Raw genomic sequence first — 21310 nt, forward strand, 5'->3', positions numbered from 1 at the left:
GACGCAACACGAAAAAAAAAAATCAGAGACGGCGATTAAGGCGATCTTTCTCTCGACCGCTAAGAAGAGAAATCGAAGGGTTCTCGTCACTAAAGAGGATACTCGAAGGGTTCTCGACGGTAGCAAAGGTAAATCGAAGGGTCTTCTTGTTGATTTAGGGATTTACGCTAGGTTTCATTTTGGTTTCTTCTCAAATTAGGGTTCGGATTTGAGATTTCAATCGATTTATATAATTTTTGGAGATCAGTTAGCGTTTGATAACGATTTGTTTGTGAATCGATTTTGGGATTGTTTTATTTCTAATCAAGGTTTAAAAACGATAAGGGTTTCAATCGATTGGGGGATTTTTTGCGCTTGTAGTAAGTGTTTCAAAAAAATTAGTCATTGTTGATATTGTTTACATTCATTTCATGTCTGCTTGGAAACTTATTGTTGATATTGTTTACATTCGTTTCTTGTTTGCAGATGGCGAATCCACATGAGCCTTATTTCTTTAAGCCTCTACTTCCTGGTTTCCACAGTGGCGTCGTAAGAACCTCACTCTTTCTATTTGTTTACATTCGTTTCTTGATTAGATGTATTTGTTGTTTGATTAACTTCGCCTTTTCTTGCAGACAATACCACTTGCCTTCTTCTCAAGCACATAGAACGGAAGACGAACTAGAAAACATGGAAACTAAGATCGGACGCTTCAGATCAAACTTGGGAAGTGATACAAGAAGGCAGGACACTCACCGGAGGTTGGAAAGATTTCACCACAGCACATGACCTTAAAATCGGTGACCTTGTCATCTTCAAACTCGAAGGAGACATGGTGTTTCATGTCACTTCTTTTGGTTCTAGCTGTTGTGAGCTTCAGTATACACATCCTCACATCATCAAGGAAGAAGCCGACGCGGGTGATGCTGATGACAATGAGATTAGTAAGTTTCAATCAAAGTTCATCGTTTTGGTCCTACCTGTTGTGAGATGTTTTGACGTGGAAATTGTTTCTTTTATTTCAGGAGGAACATGGGCAATGTCTTCGTTCTCATTCGACTACTGTTTTTTGGCTGAGGTCACTGCTTCAAATCTAAAAGCAGACAAACTTGTGAGTCAATTTTCATACGTATAAACCATATTTAGTTAGTCAATTTTCATACGCCTAAACCATATTCTGTGTTTGCAGTATCTTCCTAAGTGAGCTATGAGTTCTACTGCTTTGAACAAAAAATGCCAATAGATGATACTAGTGAACAAAGAGGGAAATTCTTGGACTGCGAATTTGCGATTTAGCGAAGCAGGCGGCATGTATTATATCACAAGAGGCTGGGAAAAGTTCTGTCGTGATAACAGATGCGACATAGGAGACTTATTTGTGTTCAATCTGGTTGGAGATGGGAAAACTACTCCATTGTTGTGTGTATGTCCGGAAAGTAAAGAGTGTTCTGAACTACTCAGCAAACACTTGAGTAGAAAGCGTGGTGAGTCTTCTCCATTGCCTTGCTTGAGACGTCTTTAACTTACTTGTTCTTTCTTTGCTTCTGGTTTAACTTGCTTGTTTGGTTTTGTTCTGTAGGTGATATTGCTTCAAGCTCACGGGTGAATTAGGAGAATGGTCAAGTAGTCTTGCGTCTCTTTAGCTATGTATCTCAGACTTGTTTAGAGCTTCTATCCTCTTGTTTTCCTTGCTACAATGTACTTGTAATGATCATTTCAGTTTAGACTCAAGTTCTTGTGTTTCTCTACTCTCTATTCATTTCAGTTTAGACTCAAGTACTTATAAGTTTAAATCTTTGTACTCTACTCTTGTAAGTTTAAATCTGTTTAGCTAACTACAATCTTGCTTCTCTTCATTCTCTTCTCTTCTATGTTATACAAGTAAAAAGATAACTTGTACAAGTAAGAACATAACAAAATCAAGCTAAGAAGATAACAAAAGTTGTACAAGTAAGAAACATAATTTATTTACAAAATGAGAAATTATATACAAAACTTTTACTTATAGATAAAAATTAAAACATAATTTAAAGTTATAGTGTAAAAAAAAACACTAATTTTAGCTTTTAGTTTTAAAAAAAATATAAACCACTTATTTGATTTGATTCAAAATATTTGTATGTTTACATTTTCTTTTCTAATAAATGTAAATTTTTAATTTCTTGTTTAAAATTTTAAATTTCTAAGATTAAAAAAAAACACTAAGGACTCCATATTGAATAACACCATTGGACCTATAATTATGATAAGAATCCTTAACCATTGAAAAAAAAAACATTATAATATAGCTAAGGATTCCAATGGTGGGTAACACTATTGGAGTTGCTCTTAGAGCTTTAAACCATAACACATATTTTAGTCTGATTAAAAGATGAAATTTGCGAAACGTTTTCTAGGAACTGGACACAGCGGCCAAGGATGAAATCATAACCGGGAATCCACAACTTATGTTTCAATTTTCTCAAAAAAAAACTTGTGGTTCAAGTCAGGTAGTCAAAATGTCTACCCCAACTTATTCTCTTTAATGTCTATTCCTATATTGGAATATTAAGAAGAAAGGTTACAGAGTAATGATTTGCCAACATCTTTTGGCTGTCAGATTTGATATGCTGCTAAATAATTGGTGCAAGTAGATCCTTAACCAACATGAATAATCGACCTTGAAGACCCAAGGGCTACGAGACAAAACAAAGATTAAGAAAGGTCTTCGATTGCATGAAAACAATTTTTCATTGAAACTCTTGACCAGACCGAAGGAACAAAACGTTCCTGGAAATTTTTATTTACCCTTTGCATATGTTTGTTAACTCATCGAAGTTATTTATCCAAAAGAAGATTATAAATCTCATCAACCTAATAATTCTAAATTTTAGTGATTAGCTACATTTGAATAACAATATTCAATTCTACCTTTTCAGAGAAAAACAGTCAAAGATACATGAGCATATTCATGAGATATTTTGACTGTATAATAATGCTCTCGCATCCTTTCCCAATTGTTTTCTGTTCCTAAAGATGCGAACATAGTGCGCCTTTGGTTTTGGCAATGGTGGTTTGCTCACTAATTGTTGTTTTATAAACAACTATATCCATGATAATAGCTTCTGTTAGAGTTGACAAAACAAAATAATTCCATATTATCCGTTAAAATAAACCCCACCCAAATGATAGGTTATAGTCAAGTATCCATTTTTCAAAGATGCATTAATTAATCAACTCCAAAGCATAAATTCCATCGAAATAATTACATCCTCATATACTCCCTGAGGCCAGAACTTAAAACGAATTTAAATTGTTGTGTTACTTTAAGTAATCCAAATAATGGATATTTGTGTGATTCATGTCGCTTCACGTGAACTAGTAGTATGCACATAAACAATGATCACTGGTCGTGAATCCCTCTAGTCTTTTTTTTTTAATCCATCTAGTCCATGCACTTATTTCGAATGGGATAGATTGTATACTTATATAAGCTGCTGATCAACTATATAGTATATTCAGTATTTCTAAAATTAAGTATGAAATAGACATCATTTTAGTACGAAATAGACATGTCAAATTTGTCTCCAAAAGATAGGAATTGAGTTATGCTTCTCAACGACGGAACGTGGCATTACCTTTAACACTCATTTATGGTTGGTTCCGAAAACTATTTATATGTATGATATTCTATATCTAACGAAAACTAAAATGCTACTCCTGCAACATTTAGGAACATATTGCTTTGGTTAATATAAGGAACTTATTCAAATACAAATATATATTTAGCATGTTAGCACTAGGTGTTCAACTAACCGAGATTCCACCCACGACATGTTGAACCAAAGTTTATAACCAAATAATTTAAATGCACACAGCTGGATTCGAATTTTAGAAAAAAAAATATCAACTTTCTTTTCGTTCTGGAAATGGACCTAGTGCCAATAAGTGCGTTAAAACCACATAAAAGAATTTTGATAAATGCATATACGACCATCAGAATGAATGTGTGTTACGATTTGGTAGACCTCCAACAACCCACCGAATTGATGGTATCCATAGATTTCTTATCAGCTATCAATCATGGGAGGTTATGATCCATTAGTATATGGACAAAATCGTATCAGCATTATTTTTGTTTAATTTAGTTTTTTTCAGAGGTTCGATTAGGAATTTTGTCCGAATATGTATACTTTGTGATTGTGTAGGACATTAAAAGATCTCCCACAAGTTTATCAAATCATCTAACGAAAATAAGTTAACGAACTAATCTTTTTCGTTTTTCGTATGGATAATCAGTGATTCCATGGCATGGCACGCACGAAGTCATGTGCTGTTCAGAAAATGGCAGCCACTTAAAACCTGCCAAGCAATTTGCAAATTCTTAATTAGAGTCTGGATTACAGTCTCAATTTAGTAGGTCTTAATCCTTATTGTTTCATTCATTCACGTGGCTCATTTGCAAAATTCCAAAATACAATAAAGCCAAAAACTGTAATAATTCGTATTTTGGAGTTTATACCACTGAGCTCATAATTTTGAAAGCCATCTTAATCATCTGATCAGTCAGTAGATCTACAAGTTTTTTTCCAAAGATTAAAAAAAGTAATAGAACTATCGTAGTCGAAGAAAAACCACCCATTTTGCCATAGCAAGAATTCAAAACTTGATGGACCACTTTAATCTTTATGTCATATCATTAGCTCTTGTCGTCTCCGTATTGTTTATAATTATCTGGATCTTTCGAATTGTGGATAAATTTATATAATTTTGTTGGTAAAAATATGAGAACACTTCGACCTTTCTCTATCAAACATCCAAACTTTTATCACATATTCCCAAAACTTAAGATGAATTCATCAAGTCAGCATAGCTCTGCATTTACGTGTGTGATAACGTTATTAGATCATTATCAATATATATTGACCTAATTAAAAGTTAAACTGACCTAGAAGTAAAACAGTAGAAGTAATGTGGAAAGATACTTGACTTTGACAAAAGGTACAGTCCAACAATAAATACATCTAGACCTCTGCCCATCTACTATCTACGATTCAGCTCGACACAACTTGATAAGTTTCTCTGCAATCTTCAGTTTTATTTGTATATATATTTTTACAAAACATGCTTACCGGTAATCACTCGGATTCCATCACGTGCCACATGAATTTTTCTTCGAGTCACCTGTTTTTATGTTTCCCCGGCGATACAAACTATCAGATCAGAATTTACATTTCGAACAATTTAGCGTATTCGAGAAATTTTGATTTAGTTCTCTATATTGAAAAGTTATATACAGTATATGAATCCAAATTCACCAAGTTATAAACTTATACTGGATAAGTACGTACGTTTAGTCAAGTTGAAACTTCTGTTTGGTTACTTATCGCACAAGGGGTTAAACATGTGTTCTTCCTATTTTCAACTAGATTCAGTTGTTTATAAAATAGTAAAATGAAATGGGAAAAGAAAGATCATATTGCAAATGGAGACAAAGATCTCCGCGTCTTTAGTTAAATGAAATCTCACATTGCATATGGGTCGGTTGCAGCGTTGACATATTTATTGTTATCGTCTATCCCAATGAAACAACTGAAATATGAAATGAGATACTATGAGACATACTAATTCATAAACAAAGATTATAGTAACAATTTGACCAGCAAGAAAACTAAACGAATCAGTGATTCAGTAGTGATTTTCTTCGAGGCAAGCAATTACATGCAAATGGATAGTATAAAAAGTCACATTTTTTTTTCCTTTTAATATTTGCTACAATTAAAAATTATTAAATGTTTGGAAGCATCACTAAAGAAGAAATTATCTTTCTTCTCTCTCTAGTCTTTATCTTATTTAATTTCTCCATCTTCCTTATGATCAAATACCCAAAGCTCCATCATCTTTCTATATAAATTACTTGGACAAATTTAGAAGAAGAAGATAGGAAAGAAATAAAACAAAGAACGTTTACTTCATTGTTAAACTGGAGATGGTGTTTGGTTGGAGAAAAGCGTTCTGCAATTCCGTTTCAAGTAATCAACAACAATCATCATCACACATTCCTACACCAAGACTCCGATCAAAGTTTGGTTTTTTCTCAAACCCATCAACTCCCCGTGTCCAGTCTCCAGGCGGCAGCGGCCGTGGTAGCGGAATCGGATGCCGCTCCGCCGCTTCAACCTCAGCCGCTAACCCATCTCTTCCCACAAGTCCCAAGCTCCATTGCAGGACTACGAGCAATGCAACTCCAAGGACCAGTAACAGCTCAACTCCTAAGCTTCTCTCTAACCCTTCTTCCCCTAAATCATCATCCACTCATGGCGGCGTTTCTCTCCTCCGTGCCACACTTCTTCTCAACAAAGTAAAGATTGATTGTAATCAGTTTCCTTAATTTCATAGATTTTCAGACAGGGGTAAACTAATTAAAGTCTGTTTCTTTTTTTAATGCAGAGTAATAATAACAGATGTGGGATTTGCCTACAGAGATTGAACTCGGGTCAAATCAATTCAACGGCGATTTTCACGGCGGAGTGTTCACATTCCTTTCACCTCTCTTGCGCCGTTAAATTAGACGGCAAACGTTGCCCGTTCTGTTCCGCCGCCTGGAATTACACGCCGAGGTCGGATGCTGAGTCTGTGAATTTAGAATCCGACCCGGGGAGAGGACCCGAGATCCGAGAAATCAAGACGGGAAAATCGTTAAGAGTGTACAACGACGACGAGACCTTAGCTTACTCGCCCGTTTCTCTTGCTCACTTCAACAGCATACCGGAATCAGACGAAAACGACGACGTAGACGAAGAAGGCCATGAGTTCCCCGGATTCTTTTCCGATTCTTCAATTACTCCGGCGACGTTTTCTGGTTCGATTCCTCCCATCTCCGGGACTCTAGAGGTTAAAATGCTGCCGGAATCCGCCGTCGTGGAAACAGGGAAAAGGATCGAGACGCACGTCGTCGTGATGAAACTGAAGGCGTGTTTACCGTCGTCGTCGACGGCGGACGCGATTAGAGCGAGCAGGCCGTCGATAGATCTGGTGACGGTTCTCGATTTGAGCAGCGGCGGAGCGAGCTTGCGGACTGTTAAGCACGCGCTGAGACTGGTGATCTCTCTGCTCCGGGAGATGGATCGGCTTTCAATCGTCGTGTTCTCGACGGGATCGAAACGGTTAATGCCGTTACGACGGATGACGGATAAAGGACGGCGATCGGCGCGGCGAATCGTCGACGCACTCGTCGGAATCGAAACCGCCGGCGGCGGGGGGATGAGCGTTAACGACGCGTTGAAGAAAGCGGTTAAAGTCGTTGAAGATCGGAGGGAGAGGAATCCGTCGGCTAGTATTTTTGTTTTATCCGACGGTCAGGATCAGCCGGAGGCGGTTTTGAAAGCTAAACTAAACTCCGCGCGTGTGCCTTTCGCCGTTTCCACCACGCGCTTCTATCGTTCGGAGATCCCGGTACACTCCGTTTCGATCGCTTCTCCAAGCGCGTTGCATCACGCGCCGCTTCGAGACGCGTTCACGGAGCGAATCGCTTCTTTGCTAAACGTGGTTCTCCATGACGTCAAGCTTAATCTCGGTTTAGTCTCCGGTTCTCCGTTGACTGAGATTTCAGCGGTTTACTCTTTAACGGGTCGGTCGGGGAGTTTCGGATCCGGTTCGGCTGTTATCGTCGGCGATCTGTTCGCGGAGGAGGAGAGAGAATATCTTGTTGAGTTCAAAGTACCGACTTCTTCGTCGAGCGGGTCCCACCATGTAATGTCCGTACGATCTTCGGTCGTTGACCCCGCGACGCTTCAGCCATTGCCTTGTCCGAAAGAAAAACGTTTTTTGATCCCACGGCCACAGGCCGTCCGATTCGCATCTTCGAGCATCGAACGGTTGAGGAATACACACTTGGTGTGTCGCGCTGTAGCTGGTTCACGCAAGCTGATTGAGCGTGATGATTTTGCTGGAGCATATCAGCTTCTAACGACGGCTCGGTCAAACGCTTCTGATGATAGCTTAATGAGCCTGGACGCTGAGTTAGCTGAGCTAAGCCGGTTGAAACCGAGAATCGGTTTAGCAAACCGAACCGAAGAGAAACCTGAGCAACTTACGCCGACTTCGGCTTGGAAAGCGGCCGAGAAATTGGCGAAAGTGGCTATCATGAGGAAGCATTTAAACCGAGTCAGCGACATGCACGGCTTGGAAAACGCCAGATTTTAAGTTTTTTTTTTCTCTTAAAAAATCTTAGTTATTTTTGAAGGTATGGTATATAATTATTTCAGAAACCAATAATTTAGTAAGGAAATAATAATAAGTATAAAATGATAGAAGTGTGATTTTTTGAAAGGGACACTATAGGTGCATGATTGCGACAAGCAGTAGCCGACGGGTGTGGCCTTTTTTGTAATGCAGAGATTGGTATTGGAGAATTAATTGGTCTTTTTAGCTTTTATCATCTTCCTTTTTGTAATTTTAAGAAAATCCAAATTTCTGACTGAAAAAGTGGAAATAAATAAATGATGTATTCTTTTTGAAATAATTATACCATAAGACAGTTTTAAGTTTATTATTACACAATAGGACAGTTTATGCTACCAAGACAGTTTCTACTAACACCTTCCTTTTATCCTAAACGAGCTAGTCAGTTTGTAACTAAAGTGGGTCCCATATATCTTCTTCTTCTTCATTTTCTTCTCTTGAGTTCTTTATTTTTCTTTTTGTAAAATAAATGTTGTTTTTCTAAAACATTTTTTTCAGAAATATGTTTATAATCAATATATTTATTATCCAAACTATCTTTTGAGATATGTCAAGTTATATCTCTGATGGTGGTATAATCATGATGTATACAAGCTTTCTCGTTCAATGGATAAACCTCTGCCTCGAATTCTAAAACGTGATTCAAAACTGTGGCACTGGTTCTGAAGCTCCAGAATTGTCGTCGGTTTGCCCCTTTTTGTCACAGCCACCACCTATGTCCTATGAGAAGCTCGAAAGCAACAATGGCCAACTTTGGAATTTTTAAAAATCTGGTCCCTCATCTTTTGTATAATTTATTTTTAACCAAATATTTTTATTTGTGAAGAAGTCTGTTCTATTTTTCTCCCAAACTTCCAAGCTTTTGTTTTGTTATAGTTAAGAGTATCAACATTACAAATATAAAAAAAACAGAGTAACATTTGGGGGTTGACTGAGCAGATGTGTGTACACAAAACAAATACGTACACAACAACGATTGTACACATGTACACATATAACAAAGTTAATGTAAGAAACAATATCAACACTTATACTATCAATAAAATAAGTATTATTCACGAACATGAAAACTAATCCTTTCACGTAAGCTACACATTCATGATCCATGTCCTTATCTACAAAGTTTTTTTTTTTCATTTTTCACTTATTTCACATGTACACTAAAAGTATGTACACGCGCAATATCTTTGTGTACACAAACATGATGTACACAAAATAAAACACAAATGCAATACAATAATTATTTTGCAAAGTTTTAGCTATAAATTTGCATTTATGTTTTATTTTGTGTACATCATATTTGTGTACACCGAAAATATTGCATGTGTACATAAATTTACTATACATGTGTACAATCGTTCCTTTAGTAATATACAATGTACACATGTGAAAATGTACTCATGTACACATATTATTTTTGTGCCCGTATAATCATGTTGTGAAATTATATGGTGTTAATATATTATTGTACAAGTAATTTGTGTACAAATCTGTAATTTTTAAGGCTAAATTGTAAATAGTTGAAAGCTAAAGGACCAGTCTTGCAAATACAAGAACCTTGGTTTAGGAACAAGTCCCGTCGAGGTTTGAGAGACCCTGGTTTGGTTCGCCGACGGTTGGCAAGGAGGAGAGGTCACGGAGGAAAGTACAATGGAGCTTGACGAGCCACCGAATTGAAGACCTTGAGGAAGATGAGACGCGACGGCGCGAGAGTGACCATCTGGTGATGATGAATTGTAGACTCGCCGCAAAGTAGGAGATCGGAAACAGAGTCGGAGACTGAGCCGGCGGCGGTGTTTGTCGTAGGATGAAGGTCAAGGTGGAGAAGAAGAAGATCGAAGTGGAGAAGAGAAAGTTGTGCTCCAAAATAAAATTATTATCAAGTTTAATCCTCTTTCACGTCCACCAATAATAAGAAATTCTTTGTGTTCCAAAGAAAAATAATAATAATTAACATGGTAGGACCACTTTAGTTAGATAAATGACTTTAGTGATAATGGTTTGGTTTCTAGTTAGAAAAAACTACCCCACTAGCGGAAACTGTCTTATCCTGTAAATAAAACTTGAAAACTGTCCTAGAGTGTAAATGACTCATTCTTTTTTGAGTTTATTACACAAATGGGCAGTTTCAAGTTTTCTTTTACACAATAGAGCAGTTCCCACTAAAGAGGTAGTTTTTCAATGGAAAGACTCCAAAAAGCGTAACTGATCGTTTCATTTAGTTAGGTTAACTAACCATAAAATTGGTCAACTAAACATTTAAATGCACTTGAGTCCTAATATCTTTCTCTCTCCCTCATCGATTTTACTCCTACATTTTTTTCTCAAATCTCACAAGCCATGCTTTTCATGTTCTACAATAGCTTCACATCTATGAACCTAACCAAATAATGAAAATAATCAATATCCCAACGGCGTATGACCAAATTGTCGTCGAGGACTCGAGCTTTGACGAACTTGAGTTCTGGGTTCGAGAATTACGGAATCCTAGATGATGAAAGCTAAAGAAAAGTTGATTCTTTTGGTGCTTGGAGTTGACAGGTCAATAAACGGGTTACAGTCGAAAAGCTCCAATTCATCACCTCCTCTCCGCCCTCAGCTCCTCTGTCCAAGATGGCGTCGATGTTAGGTCTCGTTCACCGGTGGTCGTTGCTCTTCGTCGCGTCTCGTTAACATCGGCTTCTCCACGTCTCAAGCCCATGACTGCTCCATCTCGGGTCGTGCTTTCAGCCTTCGCCGCCATAGGAATTAATTCTCATTGCTGTGTCTCTGCTCCGTCGTTGCCTGCTCGCCATCGTCGTCAACGAGATCCAACGAAAAGATAGACCGAGCGACATCAATGGATGAGTTTCATCTTTTTCAGAAATAGTCCTTCGGTTTTAATTATTTTTATTATGCCCCCAAAATATTAAAATGTGCAGATTAGTCCCCAAAATCACATTATACATGACATGAGATGTACACGAGTACACGACATGGGATGTACAAAATCACATTGTGTAGAAAACAACAATCTTTCAGAAATAATCAGCTGGCTTTTGATTATTTTTATTATGGCCCCATAGCATTAAAATGTGCAGATTAGTCTCCAAAAATACATTGTACACGACATAGAATACATGAGATCTACACGTGTACACAACCAATTTGTACACGACATAGATGTACACGATTACATTGTACAGAATGTACACGGCATGGGATGTACACAATCACATTGTACATCAAACAATAATCTTTCTATATGGAAGCATGCTCCCATATTGGAATAAATCGATGGGACGAGATTTGCGGAAAATATTTCACAGGCACTGATGGTTATGCATTGAAAGCTAGATCTTGGAAGGCTTTTATTCTTTTTAACACTTCTAAATATGTTTGCATGTTTAACATATATACTTTCAAAAGAAATTTACATGTACACATGTTTTCACTATCGATAAGGGCTAATGTGTACAATATACATATCTTATTTTATCAGATGTTTACATGTACACATATGTTTGAGATTGATGTTAGATGTCCAACATGTTGTAAAGTTATGTACATTCGTTAGTGTACGTGTGTACATGTATACATTAAATGTTGGTAACATATATGTGTACAATACATATGGTAGTGTACATGTGTACATCACTGAAAAATTAAACTAATTCCATTCAAAGATGAAATGGTAATAGAATATGACTTCATATCATTATACAAAGATTAATGAAGTTGATTCTCAAATGGTAGTAGAATATGAATTACATATCATTATACAAAGCTTAATGAAGTTGATTCTCAAATGGCAGTAGAATATGACTTTCATATCTCTTTAACATATACATGCATACACCAACATTTTCGTATACATCATCGTGCTCACCCAATGTACTCGTGTACACAAACAAATGTACATACACAAAACACAAAATATATGTTTCGTTTAGATCAAAACCGTATGCAACCTGTATGTATTGAACTTCTTTCTTTCTCTCTGCTCCCATTTCATTCTCTTCAACATTCCCAAGATTCCCAGATTTCAGATTATGTCTCTCGCTTGAGAATCGGTCTGTCGAAAAAATCCTCCCAGCCAGAAGTTCTTTAAAATCATGAAGGCCATGCGCCTCTTCGCCGCTCCCCCTCCCCCCTCGATATCCTCCACCGCTTCGTCACCTTCGGAAACACAAAGATATTTATTTAGAAAGGGAAACAAAATAAAAAATCAAAGCAGTTATCACCCTAATCACCTACGTTCACTTCCACCCACAGACTCCGTCTCCTCGACATTGTTGCCGGAATCTTCAACGTACGTTGTTAAACTCTCTCACCGGCTGGAAATCGCCTCCTATTCCTCTCAAACAGAGTTTCGAGATTTATTCTCGGTAACTGATGTTTGTCAAAAGGTAAAGGTGACAGTAATTAATAACATGACCCCACTACTCCCGTTTTGAAATTCAAAAACCAAACCAAAAAATATAATAAAATAATTAACCTAATTAAATGAAATGACCAGTTACGCTTTTTGGAGTCTTTCCATTGAAAAACTACTTCTGTAGTGGGAACTGCTCTATTATGTAAAAGAAAACTTAAAACTGCCCATGTGTGTAATAAACTCTTCTTTTTTTATAAACTATAAAATGCAAAAGTGTGGTGTGGTGGATTATTAGAGAGTGTGCTTGCAACGCTGGACTTCAAAATCAAAAGTAAATTTAGACCTAGTTTATATTATCGTGCCGTTCAAATTTAATGGATTTATTATACTTTATATCTTAAATCATGATTTCTCATGTGGTCATCGTTATCGCCTAATGTTAAATTAAAGGATTACAAGGATAAAAAGGGATTCCAGGCGGTTCAATGATTAAATACTATGAGACCAAACATAAATAGACTGTTGTATGTTATGGGAAAAATCGTTGACTGAGGTTTCTCTCAAAATCTATTGGCGCTCATATCAGTACTTTGGATCATATCATAAACAATCCACATCGCATATATGTCATTTTGAAAGATGTACCTTGCTTAACATTTAGACCTTAGTTTCAAAAAAAAAAAAAACATTTAGACCAAAAAAAAAAGATGTACCTTGAAAACGAGTATAAAGGTTAAACTTGGTAAAAGTAAATAAGGATTTTTATTTATTTTCCATGAGAGAATGAATATTTTATAAAAGATATATACATTAAAGCATCTATAAATTAATAATCGATAAAGTAATAATCTTTATTAATAAATTTTGCCGGTCTTAGCTTGGACCGGTTCAAAATTTGACACAAATTCATAAAATAATAAAATAATATTTTTTTAGAAAAATCTATGTAAATATATGGTCTCATTAATACTTTATATGTATATATATTTTATATAAGTAAAAACTTATGATTATATTATTTGTTTTATATTCACAATGAAATTATTTTTATATTTTCTTAGCACTTAATATATTTTTGATGATATTATATCTACACATTTAAGTTCTATGCAATATATAAATTTCAAATTTCAAAAATAACAATTAATGTCTATAAACTAAAATCAAATATTTTATTTACCTTAGAATAATATATTTTAAAATAAGAAATTTAAATAAAAATTTTTTGTAAATTAATATTTCGTATAAATTAATAATAAAATTTGAAAGTAGAAACATTATTAATTTATAGAGATTATGTCTCCAATAATATAATGATTTGTAGGGTTAGCTGAGTCCCTTATTTTTTTGGTTCTTAAAGATGAAACTATACTACTATATTTAATCTACTAGGGAGGGACAAAAAGAATGCTATTAACAATTGTTGATGTAACTACTCCATAGTCCATACCATCATTGACAAAAGCATTATAAGGTTATGAATGGGAGGCAGGAGAAAGGCAGATCATCTGCTGTTGCAGGAGAACTGCACTTGAATCACACATTCACCATTTTCTGTTTTTAAAATTTATTTGGCAGGAGAACTGCAAGCAGTTCAGAATTTTTTGTCTTTTTCTGTGAAAAAGCAGATCTCCCACATGCAGTTCTGTCCACTACTATTTGGTGATGTTCTCCCACTTTTTTTCTTTTTTGACCAATAAATGATTTTATTACAAATTATTAATATATTTAATAATCTTCTATAATCTTTTATATTTAATACTAACCATATTTAAACTACAATATTATACATTTACATAATTAAAAATTCACATATCATATAAAAAGAGAGATAAGTAGACAATGAGATGTTTTTTTAATAGAAAATAGAAATATTTGGTTAATTACTAATATTTTCATTTTTTTAATTTTAAATTTTAGTAACATAACTTTAGTGAAATATTTATTGTTATTTACGTATTGTATTTGTATATTATGTATATTATTGTTATTTTTATTATTTAAATATATAATATATTTTTAAATTGCTTTTATCATTATAAATTGTAATTAATGTTTTCAAAATCGGACCAGAGACGGTAGATCAAACTGGTCAGACCGTGACTTATTTTTTCGACTTGTTTCTGGTTGTGTTAAAAACCGGATTTGAGTTATACCGGTAAATCCAAATAAAAAACCGGTCAAACATGCTAAAATCGTGATCTGATTCGATACTAAAAGCTGGTTTTTAATTAAGTTAAAAATTATAATTTTATAAAAATCATAAAAATTTCATACGTTTTCTAATAACCATTTAAATAAATTGAGTTTGTCATATTTTATATCATTTTATTTTGATATCATTTTAGATTCTAACAATGATAAAATTGCATGAGAATAATTTTGTAGCTGTACTTATATATATATATACATATATATATATATATATATAATTAATTAATTTAATGTAAAATTTAAATTTAAAATATGGTTGGACCAATTCAACCGTTGTTCTGTCTTTCTCCCACATGATCTGCTTGATCTGCATGATCTGCTCTTAATCTGCTTGATCTGCATGTTCTGCTTGATCTGCACCGCTTGAACTGCTTTTACCATTCGAACCCTAAATCTAGCGCCAAGTTGCAATGATTTGGGTGTTAAAAATTGAATTAAATGATCAACTAATGTGGAAGGTCCACTTAGAGACGTGATTCCGGATGGTCAGTGGCCGAAGAATCTGGAACTAATGGACAAAATACTAACATATCATTCATAGCAACTTGCATATGATTTATTAATGTTCACTACAACTAAAAATAATGAAATTCTATATTATTATTTGAAAAATCAGTTTTTTACGTGTCATATCACATTGATTTTTAGAATGATTAATTACATTTATCACATTTATTCATTAATTCGTTTTGATAAAAGCTTTGAACAAATATTGAAATCTTAATTTAAAAAAAAAATATAAATTACTAATCTATTAATCCCACAATTTGTTTTGTTATTAGTAGTTTAATGTTTTTGTTATAAAAGATACAAGTGATAAAAAAATCATATGAGTAGAAAGCACATTTAATAGATATTAATATTAAAAATATACTATATATATGCTGATATCATTTAAATTTAATTATATAACATATCAAATAGAAAAACTAATAAAATTTATTTATATGTTCACACCTATTTGATTATATATGTAATAGTTACTGATTTTTTAATTATTAAATATATATTTAGTATTTGATGATATGAAAAAAACATATAATACATAAAATAATTTATGTATATAATTAAGCTAGTAACCTTAACGAAGGAATCAAAATCTTTGGAAAATCAGTGGTATAGATAGTAAATAAAAGGGTATTGCAGAGGTTAAAATTAGATAGGATCATGCATTAATAGTAGGAGAATTACCACTAATACCACTTTCCTAATACCACTTTTCATTTATACACTAATCAATTATACCACCAGATTTTTAATGGTCAAAATACCATTGTACCCTTAAATAATTAAACCTAAACTACTCTCCTTCTTCCCCACGACATGTGTCTCTCGCCGGAGATATCGGTCAGGTTTCTCTCGCCGGAGGTATCCTCTCCGATCCGATCGGTGACTGTGAGATCGCAATTGAATACGCCTCTCATTTCAGGTAACGATGAGTGAGGGATTCGGACTGCTCTCTTCGCCACTGGTGCTTTTGGTCTATAGTAAGCCTTCTTCACACCTTTCATTGTATTGTTGGTTTGATCTAATGATTTTAATTTTAATTTTCTGCTTTAGAAGTACAAGTCGGAGCACCAGAAATGAGAGAGAGCTCCGATATTAAAGATATAATCTCCTACGGATACGATTTAATCAACTTACTGAACTCCAAGAACGGATTTGACGTCGTATCGCGCGCAAAGCTTCAACCACTCAATCACTTCGCTTGCGATGAGGATTTCAATCAGATTCAGAAATCTATTAAAGGTTAGTTTCTTCACTTGGGTCTCTAGAAAACTTCAAAAGACTGATACTTTACAAGAATCAACAATATAAAAGTGTTCAATTTGTTTTGTTTTGTTTTTAAAAAAAAATGCAGATTGTAAGAAGAAAACAGAGGAAGCTTATTCAGATGAATCAACAGGAGACGATGACATTGAGCGTCTTCAGAAAGAGCTTGATGAAGATATGTAACTAGAAAGCAAGATAAATGACGAGCTTAGATAAGTGTATATACTTTAGTTTCTAGTCCCTTGGTTCAGTGACAAGAAAAGTCTGTGTTCTGTCTGTCAATACAATTGTTGCTGATGAACTCAAAGACCTGAATGCACAATGGACATTGGTTGATGAAAAGTGGCAATCTTTAAAGAGTAAAGACCAGACGAGTTGAGAGCTGAGTAAGATGCAGTTGCTTCTTCTGAATGTTTGGTAAGATATTGGGCTTCTCAACTCCTCTTTTTATCTGCAGGAAGAAGCTTTCTATGTATGCTTGTGTCACAAAGGTTAGAAGCAGACGTTAATGATCCATCAAAGATATCAGGCTGTATCTTTCTATGTATGCTTGTGTCACAAAGGTTATACCAGAAGAAGACGTTAATGATCGATGAAAGATCTCAGGTTGTATCCTTTTTCTTTTCACCATCTCTCTACTTCACGAGTCTCATTCCTTGAGTGTTTTGAATCCTTGATTTAAAGTATTCATTAGATATGGTTTGAGAAGTTCCAATTAGAGACAAATAAGATGACGGCCTATGAGACATGTATAATGGTTTATAAGATGTTTATATTAGTTATAATGGTTTATAAATTATTTGTAAGGAATTATATATAATTTATAAAGGTTTATAAATAATTCTGAAGATTTATAGATCATTTGTAATGGTTTCTAAGTTATTTATAATGGTTTATATACACTCTGGTCTGGATGATCTTGCAGCAGCTTGCAAGGCAATGGAAGGTGTAGAAGTAATTAATGAGATTTGATGTAGGAGAGAATAAAGAAGGGTCGGGTATGGCTAACGAAGCGGTTTTCTTTTCCAATCTATTCTCGGAATGGGACTATACTCTTTCGCCAGCCTCATCCCGTCCTCCACCGTCACCTTGTACTTCAGCAACTCGTCCTCCGTGAAAACCCTTGTCAATGGTCTTTCAACTCGAGCGGAGATCACAGATGCTGCAAATGGCAGAAAGTCAAAATATTTCACCAAAAGTATAAACATGATCCTGCTAAATATTTATTTGTCTATGGAGTTTGAATATTTTTGCAGGGAGAGCTGTGTGATGTTGAACAAATGCAACTTATTATAAGCATGTATAAATATTTTATAGGCCCTTATAAAACTCTATTCTATAAATCAATTTATTATTATTTATAATAAATTAACTTAGAAATCCTTACAAACCAGTTCATAAACTCTTATAAATTAACTTGTCAATGGTCTTCCAACTCGAGCGGAGATCACAGATGCTGCAAATGGCAGAAGGTCAAAATATTTCACCAAAAGTAAACATGATCCTGCTAAATATTTATTTGTCTATGGAGTTTGAATATTTTTGCAGGGAGAGCTGTGTGATGTTGAACAACGGTAACTTATTATAAGCCTGTATAAATATTTTATAAACCCTTATAAAACTCTATTCTATAAATCAACTTATTATTATTTATAATAAATTAACTTAGAAATCCTTACAAACCAGTTCATAAACTCTTATAAATTAACTTATAAACCTTTATAATAAAAAACCAGTTTATAAACTCTGATAAATCAGTTTATAATCCCTTATAAGTTAATTTATAAACCCTTAGAAATTAATTTATAAACTATTTATGAATACTTAAAATTAATAATAGTGATTTACTATCAAAATGACTCATTTATGATTTCGCATAATCACCTATTGTTCTACAAAACCACATAAAGCAATTGCTAATCATCAATTCAGGCTACAAGATTGATGCATACACATTTCCAATTATTTATAAACCATTTATAAACACTTATAAATGACTTATAAACCCTTATAAACCTTATAATTTTTTAAATAATTTTATAAATGAAATAAAGACTTTTATAAATGATATATAAAAAACTCTTATAATGATTATTTACAAATTCTTATAAATAAATAGCTGTTATAACAATTATGAAATTTTTTTAAAAAATTATAAACTAATTTTAAAATCTATTCTTTTATAGTTTCTATAAATTATTTGTTCTTAACCAATTTACAAACACTTAAGTAATTATAAACTTTTATTAATGGGTACATTTGTTTATAGGAGTTTATAAATGATACACAAAACCTTCTAAATTCTTACAAAATACATATCAGTTTATATATACTTATAAAATTTTATAAATTAATTTATAAGGTCTTATAAACTGATTTATTATTTATAAACTGATTTATGGTTTACAAGGTGATTTTTGGGGTTTTAAGATAATATATTATTTTTATTAACTAATTTTAGTTTTATAAGTGTTATACACCGATTTATAACCCTTCTGATATTTTTCTAGCAGAATATATATTTTTCTAACAGCTCTAGAAGAGCCTCTAAACCGTTTATATACCTTTTATAAATTCTTATAAAGCCTTTATAATTTTTTTATAAACCTTTATAAACGGTTTATAAACTATGAATAAATATTTTTATAAATCTTTATAAACTTTTATAAATTATATCTTTATAATTGTTTTTATAAATCTTTGTTATAGACCCTTAATTAACATTTTAGAAACCTTTATAAACTTCTACAAATATTTATAAACCTTTATAAAAGGTTTATAATCTCTTTATAAGTTCTTATTAATTAACCTTATAAAATGATTTATGAACTCTTATAAAATCATTTTTATATTTATAAAATATTTTATAAACTCTTATAAACTTTTGTAACTGGCTTTATAAATTCTTATAAGTAGATTTATAGACTTTGAAATAGTTTGTTAACTATTATTACTGATTTTCGAATTACTTTTTGCTTCTTAATATTACCAAAGATATATCCACTTTTGTAATCATAGGTACGTGAAGCAGAACTAGAGACAAGTGCGAAAACCTCTGGAAAGAGTTAGCTATTGCATTTACGTTGAGATTGTTGGTTTTCCATCATAGTATAAGAAACCACAGTGAAGTGAAGTGAGCGTCCCTGCTGTTTTATTGTGTTTTGGATGGCTTGGAAAGGAAACAACATGTGGATTTGTCTGTTTTGTAACAATAAGATCTTTTCCGTAATGAAGGTAAAAGTCCCAAATAACTTATCTGTTAGGCTCTCTGTTGCAACCTTGTTATACTATATGTCCAATGTTCTTCACATGCTTCCTTTTAACATGAAAACAAAACATATCTTGATCTTCATCACATGAACCATCAAGAGGATGATTCTAGGAAGAAGAACAGACATTTCCTGATTATTTCATAACATTAACCAATCGATAACTTATCTAGAAAAACACACATTATTTATGAAATATTAATCATCATTTTAGAAAAAGAAACGTTATGGAAGATGACAAAGTGGTTGATGACAGAACATGAGTTTCTAAGGTTACCAATATTGTTTCTGTAATGTGTGTCCCACAAAACGTAAGATACATGAGGGAATTTTGCTTGGTAAAACATAAAACAATGAACTTGGTCTAGCAGTTTCACCTGCAGAGAGATTGAAGGACTAGACTAGTTCAATGAGTAAAGGCATAGAACCAAGTACTTGTGTCAACAGTAACAGTAGCATGTGCATGTTCCATTCCTAGTTGACAATGACATGAAGAAAGATTAGTAAATGTCTTTGGACAACCAAAGAGAACATAACAGTATCTTGGTAACACCAAAGAACCACTAAGCATTATTGCTTTGCGAAACAATACTCTGGCCTAACAGTACTATTACACCACATAACTAAGTTTAAAGCTTTCCCTAAGAAAAAATCATTTCTTTAAGTAACTATCTGAAATCCAACCAGCACATCAAAGTAAGATCATGCCCAACTTTCCTCAGTCCCAACAGAACTATACTGATTCATGATAGAAAAAAAAAAGATTAAGTCAAAAGCCTTTTGTCGCTATAAGATCTGAATGTTTTATTTGATTTGCCTCATTAATAGGCTCCCGAAGTGACGCTGATCGTTATGATTGGAGGCACAATCTCCTTTCCTCCAGCTTTCCTTAGTTTAAAATCCACCTTAAACCCTCAAAACGCAGTACCGCATCCATCATCACAAGTTACGATTCACGAGAGGATGCAATGACAACCAGCGAGCTATTCAATCAGCGACGAGGATCTCAAATCAGGAGGCTTTCCTCTCTGTCATACAACAGCGGCTAAGCTCCGTGAAAACGGCGAAGCTGAATTTCCATGAAAACGACGAAGCTGAATCTCCATGAATTTGACAACGAAGCTCTATGAAGACGGCAACAGCTAAGCGCGCTAATTGTGAAGCAAGGTTATATCTTGTACAGAAGTATGAGTCAACATTGTGGAGGTTTGGAATCCCAGAGAACCGGTCGTGTGAGAGAGATACGGCGGATCTCCGGTGACTCCGAGAAAATCGATCGCCAAAAGAGAGAGATGAAGAAAACGATGATTGAGAAAAGATAAGGGAAGGATACTATTGTCTTTTGTCCATTAATGAACATAGTATTTATGAAAATGTCACTAGACTAGTGGTAAAATTGAAAAGTGGTATCAAACAAAGTGTAAAAGTAAAATTTCTCCTTAATAGTACATATATAACATTTTAAAACATATATAATTTAATGAAAACGAATTTC

General features: G+C 33.9%; 2 protein-coding genes and 1 pseudogene across 2 annotated transcripts; all 3 read left to right on the forward strand.

Annotated features, from left to right (window-relative positions):
- The first annotated feature begins 811 nt into the window (after window positions 1–811).
- LOC106430089 (B3 domain-containing protein REM10-like) lies at window positions 812–1590 on the forward strand. Its single transcript, XM_048781628.1, has 4 exons — window positions 812–923; window positions 1005–1090; window positions 1223–1463; window positions 1559–1590. The coding sequence occupies exons 1-4, from the start codon at window positions 812–814 to the stop codon at window positions 1588–1590; spliced, it is 471 nt and encodes a 156-aa protein (XP_048637585.1).
- Window positions 1591–5757: 4167 nt separating this feature from the next.
- On the forward strand, window positions 5758–8395 carry LOC106348190 (probable E3 ubiquitin-protein ligase WAVH2). Its single transcript, XM_013787874.3, has 2 exons — window positions 5758–6319; window positions 6409–8395. Exons 1-2 carry the CDS (start codon window positions 5948–5950, stop codon window positions 8161–8163), a joined length of 2127 nt encoding a protein of 708 aa, XP_013643328.2. The 5' UTR covers window positions 5758–5947; the 3' UTR covers window positions 8164–8395.
- A 7961-nt stretch (window positions 8396–16356) lies between these two features.
- LOC125575853 lies at window positions 16357–17653 on the forward strand (annotated as a pseudogene).
- Window positions 17654–21310: the final 3657 nt, after the last annotated feature.

Source organism: Brassica napus, chromosome A6 (assembly GCF_020379485.1).
Source record: "Brassica napus cultivar Da-Ae chromosome A6, Da-Ae, whole genome shotgun sequence".
NCBI classification, from domain to species: Eukaryota; Viridiplantae; Streptophyta; class Magnoliopsida; order Brassicales; family Brassicaceae; genus Brassica; species Brassica napus.